Genomic DNA, 13,308 nt, shown 5'->3' with positions numbered 1-13,308 from the left:
GCCTGAGCGTTCGCGGTTGGACGATTGGTTTTTGGGGGCGGCGCGCTCGGACACCCGTCCGACCGCTCCTCCAATACCTTTCTTCCCCGAGGTGCATGAAGAGATCGCGCGTTCCTGGAAGTCCCCGTTGTCTTCCCGCGAACGTTTGGCGAACTCTTCCGCCTTCACCTCCCTCGATGGAGCCGCGGCTCATGGGTACACTGGGGTCCCCCCAGTCGAACGTTCTGTTGCGATGCAACTGTGTCCACAGAGCGCTTCGTCCTGGCGTGGTGACCCAAAGCACCCCTCCAAAGCCTGTAGGTTTTCGTCATCCCTGGTGGCGAAGTCCTACAGAGCTGCGGGGCAGGCTGCTGCTTCTTTGCATACCATGGCAACTCTTCAGGCTTACCAAGCCAAGTTGCTGTGTGATATGCACGAGGGGGGGGGCTGACCCAGGACTCAGCAATGAGTTGCGTGCCGCCACCGACCTCGCTCTCCGGGCGACGAAGGTGACCGCACGCTCCCTGGGTCAGGTGATGTCCACAAATGTGGTCCAGGAGCGACACCTATGGCTCACCCTGGCCGATATGCGTGACGCTGAGCGAACCCGTTTCCTCAACGCCCCCATATCCCAGGATGGGCTATTCGGCGGAGCGGTCGAGAGCTTCGCCCAACAGTTCTCGGCCGCTCAGAAGCAGACTGAGGCTATAAAATACATACTGCCCCGGCGGTCAGCTGCTGCCTCCACCCCACCGCCCGCGCAGTTGCCTCAGCCTGCTCGCCGCCGAGGGCGCCCTCCTGCGGCTCCCTCTACCTCTGCGCCACCCAAGCAGCAGCCTCCACCCGGGCCGCGTAGAGGCAGCCGCAGGAAGGCATCCCCGTCCGCTCCAGCCCCGCAGCCCGCGAAAAACGCCAGGCTAAGCGACGCTCCTGATGCGGACGGCTCAGGGATGGGCAGTTCTTTCCAGGAGACGGCAGCAGGGCCGCTCCTTCCCCCGGTGGAGGGCCGGGGGAGAATCTTTTGTTCAGCTGCTGGCCCCCGGGTCAGCAGCACCCTAATGTGGTTAAAGAAAGAACTGACAACCCCATCTCTGAGCCCCCAGAGATCGGTGACGGCAGTGCGCGCCAGTGATGCGCGGGTCAATGTATAAACAACCCGCACCCGACCGACGTTTTCAACTAACCCGCCCGCAACTCGGACCGCAAAAAAAAAAGAAGAAAATATTGTACCCGACCCGCTTCCTGACCCGCATTTTTTAAAAGTAGTAAATGTTCATCGTAGCGTCATTGGGCCTTTGAGAAAATGTTTCAGGCCCTGACGCGGTGTCGCTCAGAGGTGCAGCGGCGAGAGCAGGCAGTTCTTGAGGCGGCCCATCATTTTCCATTTCAGCTCTAGATGCATATTATTGATGAACATGATGTTTATGTTTCAACCCGGCTTGAAGAATTAATCAGCAAGCCCTTAGGAGCGCAAACTGTTCTTTTTCTGAATGCTGTATGATATAGCCTAGTGTTATGTAAAACAGGCTTGATTTATTCATTTATTTAGTTTAATTTTCTTAACAATTAAGATGCTGCATGTGTTTATCCAGTCTAATCGAAGTGTGCGTCTCTCCCCCGACTTTCCCAGCAAAAATCCCGCCCCTTCTCAGAAAATACATAAAACTGACTTTTCGGAGCTATATGCGTTTAAAAGTAGGCTAGCCTATTAAAATGGTACAATGGCATTGCTCAGTTCAACGTTTTGGGAAATAGGGCATTTTTGTCCCGCGTCAGCATTTATTCAAAAGTTAACGCTCAACATTCAAAAGGTAAATAAGGATTTATTGACGACCCGACCGACCGTGACCCGAATATCATTAAAAATATTTTTGGATGACTCGTAACCACGGGTAACCGCGGGTGACCGCAGGCACCCGCTCATTTTGGATCAACCCGCGCATCACTGGTGCGCGCCACCCTCGGGTCTCGCCACTCTCGTCCCTCTCTGTCGCCAGCCCCCTGGTAGAGCAGACCCCAGTGGAACGTGCGTCCTTCCCTGGTCTCCTCTGTCAGGGCGCAGCCGTTAACCGTGCCCCGACCCCGGGACGCCCAACAGCCTCCCCTGTCCGGGCCGGTAACGCTGCCCCACCCTGGGTACGTCTGCCGTCCGTATGACCCCGTTGGTGCAGTCTCTGGAAGCGTGGCTTCAGCTTCCGGGGCTGTCCCGCTGGGTTGCGCGGACTGTCAGGCTCGGCTACGCGATTCAGTTCGCGCAGGCTCCTCCCCGTTACAGGGGAGTCCGCTATACCGTGACCGGGGCCCATGCCCCCGTCATGCGTGCGGAGATTGCCACTCTACTGGCGAAGGGTGCGATCGAGCCTGTCCCTCCGGCCGAAATGAAGTCGGGGTTCTACAGCCCCTACTTCATTGTACCCAAGAAAACCGCTGGGTTACGACCAATCCTGGACCTTCGCATCTTGAACCGATCCCTTCACCGGCTTCCGTTCAAGATGTTGACTGCGAAACGCCTTTTCGAATGCGTTCGTCCTCACGATTGGTTTGCAGCGATCGACCTGAAGGACGCCTACTTCCATGTCTCCATCCTTCCTCGACACAGACCGTTCCTACGGTTTGCTTTCGAGGGGCGGGCATATCAGTACGCGGTTCTCCCATTCGGGCTATCTCTGTCCCCTCGCGTCTTCACGAAGATTGCAGAGGCAGCCCTTGCGCCCCTTCGGCAGCACTGGGTCCGCATCCTGAACTACCTCGACGACTGGCTCATACTGGGCCACTCTCGAGAGCAGGTTTGCGGACACAGAGATCCGGTTCTCCACCACTTAGCCCGTCTGGGCCTTCGGGTCAACTGGGAAAAGAGCAAACTTTGCCCCGTGCAGAGGATCTCTTTTCTCGGTATGGAGATCGACTCGGTCGCCATGTGCGTGCAGCTTACGAGCGAGCGCGCGCAGTCTCTGCTGACTTGCCTCCGTCAAACCGAGAGCAAGAGTGCGGTTCCACTGAAACTATTTCAGAGGCTCCTGGGCCATATGGCATCTGCAGCCGCGGTAACGCCGCTCGGATTGCTTCATATGAGACCGCTTCAGCACTGGCTTCGCGATCGAGTCCCGAGATGGGCATGGCAGTCTGGCACGCTCCGGGTCCAAGTGACTCGGGCCTGCTTACAGACGCTCACCCCGTGGTCGAACCTCAGTTTTCTACGGGCCGGTGTGCCCTTAGAACGAGTTTCCAGGCATGTTGTCGTATCGACGGATGCCTCTGCCACGGGCTGGGGTGCCATGTGCAATGGACAAGCAGCCGCGGGCTCCTGGACAGGACCCCAGCGCCTCCTGCATGTCAATTGCCTCGAGTTGCTGGCAGTACGGTTCGCCCTGCACCGCTTCTGAGCGCTGCTGAAGGGTCAACATGTGCTTGTCCGGACAGACAACACGGCCGTAGTAGCGTACATCAACCACCAGGGCGGTCTACGCTCCCGCCGTATGTCTCAACTCGCCCGCCATCTCATCCTATGGAGTCAGAAGCGCCTGAGGTCCCTTCGTGCTGTCCATATTCCGGGAGTCCTGAACCACGCAGCCGACGAGCTCTCGCGGTTTCAGCCTCTCCCGGGAGAATGGAGACTCCATCCCCAGATGGTTCAGCTGATTTGGGAACAGTTCGGCGACGCACAGGTAGATCTGTTTGCCTCCCACGACTCTTCCCACTGCAGCCTGTACTATTCCCTGACCGAGGGCACGCTCAGCACGGATGCACTGGCGCACAGCTGGCCGCGGGGCCTACGCAAATATGCGTTCCCCTCAGTGAGCCTACTCGCACAGCTCCTGTGCAAGATCAGGGAGGACAAGGAGCAGGTCCTTTTGGTCGCCCCGTACTGGCACGGCCGGACCTGGTTCCCCGAACTCATACTCCTTGCGACAGCCCCTCCCTGGCCTATTCCTCTGAGACCGGACCTCCTTACTCAGAGACGGGGCACCCTATGGCACCCGCGTCCCGACCTCTGGAGCCTCCACGTGTGGCTCCTAGACGGGACGCGGCAGGTTTGAGTGGCCTGCCACCTACGGTGGTCGCCACCATCACTTCCGCTAGGGCAGAGTCCACTCGGCATGCCTATGCGTTGAAGTGGAACCTCTTCGTCACCTGGTGCTCTTCCCGCCAAGAAGACCCCTGGAAATGCCCGATCGGGTCCGTGCTTGAGTTTCTCCAAGAGGGGCTGGAGCGAAGGCTGTCTCCCTCCACCCTCAAAGTATATGTGGCCGCAATATCTGCCCACCACGATCTCTTGGAGAACAAGAAGGTAAGTCAGCACGACCTGGTCATCGGGTTCCTGAGGGGAGCGAGGAGACTGAATCCTCCTCGCTCTCCTCTCGTACCCTCTTGGGACCTCGCAGTAGTGTTAAGTGCTCTGCAGAGACCTCCCTTTGAGCCTTTGCGGTCGGTTGATATTAAGTTCCTGTCTATGAAGACGGCTCTGCTGACCGCATTGGCCTCAGTTAAGAGGGTCGGGGACCTGCAGGCATTTTCGGTTGACGAAGCGTGCCTGGAGTTCGGGCCGGCTAACTCTCACGTGATCCTGAGACCCCGGCCTGGATATGTGCCCAAGGTTCCCACCACTCCGTTTAAGGACCAGGTGGTGAACCTGCAAGCGCTGCCTTTGGAGGAGGCAGACCCAGCCTTGGTATTGCTCTGTCCAGTACGCGCCCTCCGCGCCTACGTAGACATGACGCAGTGTTTCAGGACCTCAGACCAGCTCTTTGTCTGTTATGGTGGAGAGCGGAAGGGAAGTGCTCTCTCAAAGCAAAGGCTGTCTCACTGGATAGTGGACACCATTGTTTTGGCTTACCAGCAGCAAGGTCGACCATGTCCCCTTGGTGTGAGGGCACACTCCACTAGGAGTGTGGCCTCCTCTTGGGCTTTAGCGCATGGCGCCTCGCTAGCAGACATCTGCAGAGCTGCAGGCTGGGCGACACCTAACACATTCGCCAGATTCTACAATCTCCGAGTGGAGCCAGTGTCCGACTATGTACTCGCCCCCCCGAGGGGCCGGTAATGGACCAGGCTCAGGTGTCTTCGCTTGCTCGCCATTCCACTCCTCGGACTGGATACGTGCGATTTTTTCCTCAGGTGAGCTCCCCGAGAGCCCTGAGCTCCTCCAGCACTGTCGACGCCGACATCAGTTCAGTCTGCCCTTTCGAGCCCAGACCCTCATGTCCGGCCAGGTGCCCCATGTGCAAGGTTCCCCTCCGGCGACCCCCACATGTGTATTTCACCGTAAGCCTCCGCAGTGAGCGGGTTTCTTCCCTTGGCGTGTCCCCGCCACCCCTAGGGTTAAAAATCCACCTTCGGCTGGTACCCTAGAGATCTTCCATATGCAGCCCTTAGCGGGTCATATGTGTCTCTTAAGTCCTCCCCACGGGTAGGCATCTTGGCATTCCCTCACTGGGATATGCTTCCCAGTGTACCTTGGTATTCCTGTGTTAAGTGGGAGTCCTTCGTCCGTATTAGTCTTACGACAGGGTACTCACACTTACGCAGGGCGCTGGAAGACAGCTGAGTGGCGGGATTATATTGGGACCCCCATTCGTTAGTCACTAACGTTACGTCGTAGTGACTGAACGAAAGGGAACGTCTCGGTTACGGATGTAACCCTCGTTCCCTGAGGAGGGAACGGAGACGTAACGTCCCGTTGCCACTTCAGCTGTGCTACCTGGAACGCAGGAGTTCAGTCTTGGCTCCTCAAGCAGGTAACATAATGCGATATTGCCACGTACTTCCTTATATACTCACGCGGTGAGGCGGAGTTACGTATGCAAATTCCGCATGCCCCATGGCATTGGCACGCCATTGGGCGTTTTCTCTAAACTCGAAGTTGATAGGCTTCTAAGCGAAACCCCCATTCGTTAGTCACTAACGTTACGTCTCCGTTCCCTCCTCAGGGAACGAGGGTTACATCCGTAACCGAGACGTTTCGTCAGCCAATTGCTTGGATTTAATAAATAACAAGCAAATAAGAGTAATAGCAGATTATAAGGGTGAAATGAAGTCGCGCTGGAGTGCATCTCATAAATAATCGAAACTCAGAAGGCTACTTGCCTCACAGACATGAGAAATATGTGTATAGAAAGCTTGAAATGTCTACTTTTCTTTAACTTCTAGTGCGCAATACGCAGCAATGTGCTGGCATTTCTGAATGCTGCGCTTCATCACTGCGTGTGCTGTGAGTTTAACACGCATTTTTAGACTAATCCTGACTTGTGCAACTTTGTACACATTTGTTTCTTTGTTGCAGTATTACTTTGCTAAAAATATATATTATTTCTGATTATGGCATAGTTTTCTGCCCACCCAATTAGGCTAATAAAGTAATAATAAAAATAAAATAAAAACACAAACGAATAAGGGCCCGACCCGGCCCGAGGAAAGTGCCAGGAAATCTCGGTGGGCCGGGTCGGTTCGCGTCAAGTTCGGGCTTGGGCAGGGAATCTAAACTCTAATATATATATATATCTATATACACACACACACACAGTGTGGAGCACTTTTATAATGGATAGATGCAGTTTTATAATGGATAGATGCAGTTTTATAATGGATAGATGCAGTTTTATGATGGATAGATGCACTTATATAATGGATAGATGCACTTTTATGATGGATAGATGCACTTTTATGATGGATAGATGCACTTTTATTATTAAAATAATAGATAGATAGATAGATAGATAGATAGATAGATAGATAGATAGATAGATAGATAGATAGATAGATAGATAGATAGATAGATAGATAGATAGATAGATAGATAGATAGATAGATAGATAGATAGATAGATAGATAGATAGATAGATAGATAGATAGATAGATAGATAGATAGATAGATGCAGTTTTATGATGGATAAATGCACTTTTATAATGGATAGATGCACTTTTATGATGGATAGATGCCCTTTTATAATGGATAGACGCACGTTTATGATGGATAGATGCACTTTTATAATGGATAGATGTACTTTTATAATGGATATATGCACTTTTATGATGGATAGATGCACTCTTATAATGGATAGATGTACTTTTATAATGGATAGATGCACTTTCATGATGGATAGATGCACTCTTATAATGGATAGATGCACTTTTATAATGGATAGATTTATAATGGATAGATGCACTTTTATGATGGATAGATGGACTTTTATAATGGATATATGTACTTTTATAATGGATAGATGCACTTTTATGATGGATAGATGCACTTTTTATATCATTTTAAATCTCAAATCGCAATTTTAACCAGAAAACTCACAATTACATTTTTCCCCAAATAGTGCAGCCCTACGTTTTCATGCTATCAGTATTACATTTCCCATACTCACCGTTATAGTAATAGCCTATTATGTTTTTTGGACTTTCATCTAAGTGGTAGTCATTGAGTTTCTTCTGGGTGAGCTGATGCCAGAATCCTGCCTCCAGGGCACTGCAGAACGGGGCAAACTGCAGCTTCAGGGCGGCTGTCGCTTCAGCTGCCATCAGGACTGATGATTGATTCCTCACACACTGCTATCAAAGACAAGACAGAAAAATAAGTCAACACAATATGAGCACTGTATTCAACCATTGAGTATTTTGTTGAACCTTTAGCATCATAAAGGCACTATACATACAGATATTTGCCCTGATTAAAAAAATTATTATAATTTGATTTCATTTTTCAGTTTCAAATCACTTTAAGGGATAGTTCCCCCAAAAAGGAAAATTAGCCCATGATTTACTCACCCTCAAGTCATTCTAGGTGTATATGACATTCTTCTTTCAGACAAATACAAGTTATATTAACAAATGTCCTGGCTAATCCAAGCTTTATAATGGCAGTAAATGTCTGTTTCTGTTTTGAAGTCCATAAAAGTGCATCTATCCATTATAAAAGTGCTCCACACGGCTTCGGGGTTTGATAAAAGCCTTATGAAGCGAAGCCATGCGTTTGTGTGAGAAAAAAAATCTGTATTTAAAACTTTAAAAACTAAAATAACTGGCTTCCGACAGACAGCCTACGCAAATCGACTTATGGTAAAAGAATTACCCCTGACGCGATGCATGACACAGGATGTAGGCGCATCGCAAGCTTTGACGCCTCTCGTCTCCCGGAAGATAGTTATTTTATTATATACAGTTTTAAATATGGATATTTTTCTAACACAAACCCAGCGATTTGCTTCAGAAAGCATGGCTTCGCTTCAGAAGGCCTTTATTAACCCCCGAAGCCGTGTGGAGCACTTTTATAATAGATAGATGCACTTTTATGGACTTCATGGCCTTGATTTCAAGGAGCTTTTATTATGCCGATTCCGCTTCTTCCGCTGCATGTGTATGTGTATGTGGGGTAATGAAGCACTGTGGTATCATATTAACATATCAAAATTATATTTTGTATCCTGCCTTGTTTCTTTTTATATTGTCTTACTGTAAAGCACTTTGGTGCAACTCTGTTGCTTTTAAATGTCCTATAGAAATATATCTTGGTTTGACTTGAAATATTACACATATTTGAGTGTGTTAAAGTTATGTTATAAAGCTACTCCGTGTGTTCGCTCGGCGCTACTGAGATACTTGTTCACACTGCAGTGAGCTAGATCATATTGGTCATGGTACTCGCAGTAAATCAAGAACACCAGATTTAAACAATAAGACTGTGTTGAGCTGTAGAATGATTAGTTGTCTGTCCATTTATGATCCAAACAGTTGCTCACCTGTCTAATAAAACAAATCATATTTTAAAGCGTCTTTGGTGTTTCCATGGTTTCTACAAAATAAAACCAGAAGGTAACGCTGTTGTGATGTCACTGGTAGGCGACACACGGACCATGTCCTGGTTAAAATCACTTATTTCTCTGGATTTAAACATTCTTGGAAACATTTGGGATAATGTAAAAAATATATAACACTGTAAGTTGTGGGTATTTTAATCCTAAAATCTTACATATTGTGCCTTTAGGAACAAGATTCTAATTTGCAGTGATAGCATGACAAGAAGATATCTTGGATACATCAAAATAAAGTAAAATGTACTCTTGAAATAGAATCCTCTATGCTGATACCCTGATATTATTTTCTTATAACAACAAATTAAAATTCCTGTTAAGATTAGATTTGTGGAAGTAGCAGTAAGTTCCTTTTTTCTCACTTCAACAGGCTTGGCTGACTATATTAATATGAATATTGTACTAATATGACAACACATCTATACAACTGGTCAACATAATAAATGTAAAATATGCGTTCTTTAATATTGTAATGTTAGTAAATACTGCCTGCTTCTGTAAATAGCACTACGTCTCTTTCAACGTTTTTGCTTGTTTATTTGTTTGGACACACTGCAGTAAAAAGCACAGTATTTGACGTTTGATTTGTGCCTATTATTGTCGTGTAAATGATAAACACAGAGTCAAAGCAGCAGTAAATATATATCATATCACTTACCAGACAAGCACTTCCTGGTTTACGTCATGTGACCACGGTGATCCTACACGCATGCGCTGTCGGTTTGTTTTGGTCTCGCAACAGTGCTAGAGTTTACAAATTACTTTAAAATTAATTTAATAATAAGCGAACCGACAGCATAAAATACGTGGTGCAGTTTTCGCTGGTGTAACGACTAGGACATGTTTTGTGTTTAACAGTTTGACACATTTAAAAATAAATGCCCAGTGTTTGACGGAAGAACAGTGTTAGCAGACACGCTTTTCTGATAAATGTTTTAAAGCGTCATACTATCCAGCATTCATAAACAATAAGCAAATGTTGGCGAATGGTTAAACGGGTTAGATTTCCGCCAGCTGCTTAAACGGATTAGATGTCCGCCAAACCTCTAATGAGAATGTCCACAAAGAGTCTTATGGTGCCAAAACCATCGAATAAAATACAAAACCCCAAAACAAAAGGAAAACACAGACTAGTAAACAAGAAAATACGGATAAGAACTTATAAACGCTGTTCCTTTTCATTGTTACGCCCTATGAGAGATGAATCGGTTGGTTTGTCAGGTGCAAAGCAGACAGGCGACAGTGGACGAGCCAGAAAAACCAGCTGCCTCAGATACACTATATGGGAGAGTGGGGTAAGATGAGCCATCTTTCTCAAGAAAAGATAAAAGCAGAAGTACAATGAAAGTATATAAAGTAATTTCAAGATGTTTGCTATTATTTTAAATTATCACAGAATACATATGACAAAGCAGGGTTCGACATTAAGCATGTTCACGTGCTTGTCCTTCGGACAAGTAAAATCTGTCATCCACTTGTCCGAGTAAAAAATTTGCTTGTCCGGAAAAAAAATGTATTCTGAAGCAATATAATCACCAGTGTTCAATCAGCTTTGACATATGCATATTTGTGATATTTTTACCTTTTATAAAGGGCATGTTTCCCCTAATCTTGTTAAATATAGGCTATGATTCAGATTTCCTTTAATATTCTTAAATTGGATCAATAAATTAAATTAGAAGACGACACTGGCTGTTACCAGTCAAATTAAATAATTTACTCTGAGAAATTACAACTTTTACACTGAAAAATTACAACACCTTCAATATTGTTATGAGATTGTTTTAAATATGTTTTGAATACAAATAAGAAATGTTGGAAAGATGAAACTAAACCACCAGTAGGGGGCAGCAGGTGACCGTCTGAATGAGTGAGTCATTTAGTCGATTCGTTCAAACGCTGATTCATTCAAGTATGAGGCAGTCGTTTACGCATAGTTCATTGAATCTTTGATTATATCGATTCATTCAAAACGCTGAATCATTCACTAACACGCTGTTGCTGTGACACTCGTTCTGCTGTGATCTTTTGGAACTATTTTCGCTGCTGAAATAGAACAAAAACAGTCAATATTGCATCTAAAATGTAAGTGACTTAATGTTAATAATTGTTTATGGAACTGTCATATGAAATCAGTGTCATTTTCAGTCGTGATGCTATTCAGGAAAACCGCACTCTTGGTAATGTGATGTTGCAACTGTATCATGTTATAAATATAAATAAACAACACATTTCTACATTTTTACGGCAGTGTGTTAACTAGGTTTCTCTGTGTGAGCGGTGCACATTTGTTGTGAGAGGCTGCGCGAGCGTCAACAGTGCAACGTTAGTTACCGTCAGGTCATTATACATTATTATCATTCACTGTCAATCGCCGCTTACAGTAATGAATGCAGAATCATTCTTGCATTTGGTTGATTCCCTAGTTATTTTTTGTTAATGTCGAGCCCTGGTGACAAAGGGTTATACAAATATGGCTTCTTATAAAAAAAAGTGTTCATGTGGCTCAATTTACCCCAGGTTAGGGGAGTCAGTGGAAGTTGCACCATCTGGGTGTTTGTTGTTAACTGGGTGTTTGCAATTAAATGAAATAAAAGCAGAATTAGAATGACCGAATATCATTGAAACTAATAAACATTTTAATCAAAAGATTCTTGGCATGGTAGTTTTTAGGTCATTAGAGACTACAGGTGGAAAGATATGATTAAGCATCTTCTGGGTCTTATCAGAGGATTGGGTGTATTTGTACCAGGCTTGTGCAAAATTCAGAATTTCAGAATTGGCCTCCATTCAATTCATGAATTGGAATTTGAATTGAATTGACTCCACCCCACAGGAAGTTGAATTTGAATTGGAATGACAGGACGTGGAATTAAATTCATGTCAATTCAAAGAAATTCCACACAGTCACACAACAGAAAGAATGTGTTGAATCTCACATGCATTCAGTGTTAGGAAGGTTACTTTGGAAATGTAATTGCTTACTGTTATAAGTTACCCATTATAAATGTGGTTTGGATTACTTGAACAATTTCCTTTTAATATGATTAGTAACTAATTGAATTACACATTTTACCTCAGTAATACAACTAAATACATTAACATTAATTTTGTAATGTAATAACAATTTCATTACACGTAACTACACTGTAAAAAATTGTACACACTATATCTACTTAAAAAAAAAATTATGGTTACAATATTACACATAATATTTAAGTAGTTTTTACAGGGGTTTTTTGTGGAATCTACCTGAATAAATTAAGAAAAATTTCCTAAATAATTTAGTCTATAGCACATGATACATACATATTTTTAGTGAAATATGCTTTATTAATTTAAGTTGACTTTACAAAAAGGGTATACATTAGAGTAAATGGAAATGACCTGTTTATATTTGACTTTGAGTTATGTTATACAATTAATAGACTGTATGCTACTAGCACAAGTAGAAACAAACTATTATTGCACTAGCATTAGCAAAGTTATTGCTCATTGAACAAAGCAACTAGCCTGGCTCCGCCCTCCTAAGTACTTCCACTCAATTAAAATTTTCCTTCAATACTCCGTCTGGGACTGCGGTATGTTAGGTTTTCTCCAAACAAATTTTTACCGGTCCAATCAGCGAACAGAGGGAGTGGCTGAGAACGATGACGTTGATGCCGTGCGCTAGTTTGAGTTGTAGTTCAGTAATGGCGGTGGAGAAAGATGCGAGCGAAGCCATTCATTCCGTTGTGGCACCGCTGCCGAATATCCAGAAGTTAAAAGCCGGAGCAAGAACAATCTTTGCTGAGTTTTGTTGGTGGCCATGATGTTGTGGCCCTCCTCCCCACAGGGTTCGGGAAAAATTTGATTTTCCAGCTCGCTCCGTTAGTGGTGAAGGAGTTGGCTGAAGCCCTATTCGGACGGTAATTGTTTCTCGTGGGGTCGGAAGGTATTGTCATCATTTACAGAGGCTAGTCAGTGATTTTATTGCTGTACGTCTCCCACCACCCGCGTAAAAATCCCCGGCCGAATTACCAACTGTTTTAGACAAACACCAAGGTCGTGTGGTAATTGAATTGCTGTCCGAATCAACATCTCTGAGTTTTCAAGAATATATCACTTCAAAATTCACTGTTTATATCCTTTTTGACCACTGCAGAGCACCACTGCATTTCTAGACTTGTATTTCTTTAAATGCTGGCAAGTATTTACAAGAGCAATATATTTCATCACCACTCAAAAAATAAAAAGAAGAAAAGCACGTAAACATTTGAATTACGGCAGCATTTATTCTTATCACACCAGGCATATGACATTTTATTTACAGCATACAATCATGTTACGGACCACGTGAGCAGTGCGTTCCCGATCACTAAACTCTCCCCTCCAGCGTGAATAAATCACAATCTGAATGCACAAGTTTTAGGTTTTATCACTGAGGTGGCGTGCACAATCTGCACAGTTATTTTTACGGACTTCCATGTGAGAAACAGGCAAATGGCGCACGACATACGTCACGACCACACGTTAGCGT

The 13,308-nt window shown here is 45.6% G+C and overlaps 1 protein-coding gene across 1 annotated transcript in view; it reads right to left on the bottom strand.

Moving 5' to 3' along the window:
- Nucleotides 1–10,060, bottom strand: part of atg7 (ATG7 autophagy related 7 homolog) — a 129,059-nt gene extending 118,999 nt beyond the window's left edge. The window contains exons 1-2 of the mRNA XM_079844035.1: nt 9,448–10,060; nt 7,347–7,530 (exon numbers count right to left, since the gene is read on the bottom strand). Of these exons, the coding sequence (XP_079700161.1) occupies nt 7,347–7,500 (154 nt within the window). The 5' untranslated portion in view covers nt 7,501–7,530; nt 9,448–10,060. The remainder of the gene's footprint in view (nt 1–7,346; nt 7,531–9,447) is intronic.
- Between the last annotated feature and the right edge of the window lie 3,248 nt (nt 10,061–13,308).

The sequence above is a fragment of the Gobio gobio genome (assembly GCF_949357685.1).
Source record: "Gobio gobio genome assembly, chromosome: 19".
Taxonomy (NCBI): domain Eukaryota; kingdom Metazoa; phylum Chordata; class Actinopteri; order Cypriniformes; family Gobionidae; genus Gobio; species Gobio gobio.
The sequence above is the reverse complement of the archived record's forward strand: the minus strand, read 5'-3'. Positions and strand labels throughout refer to the sequence as shown.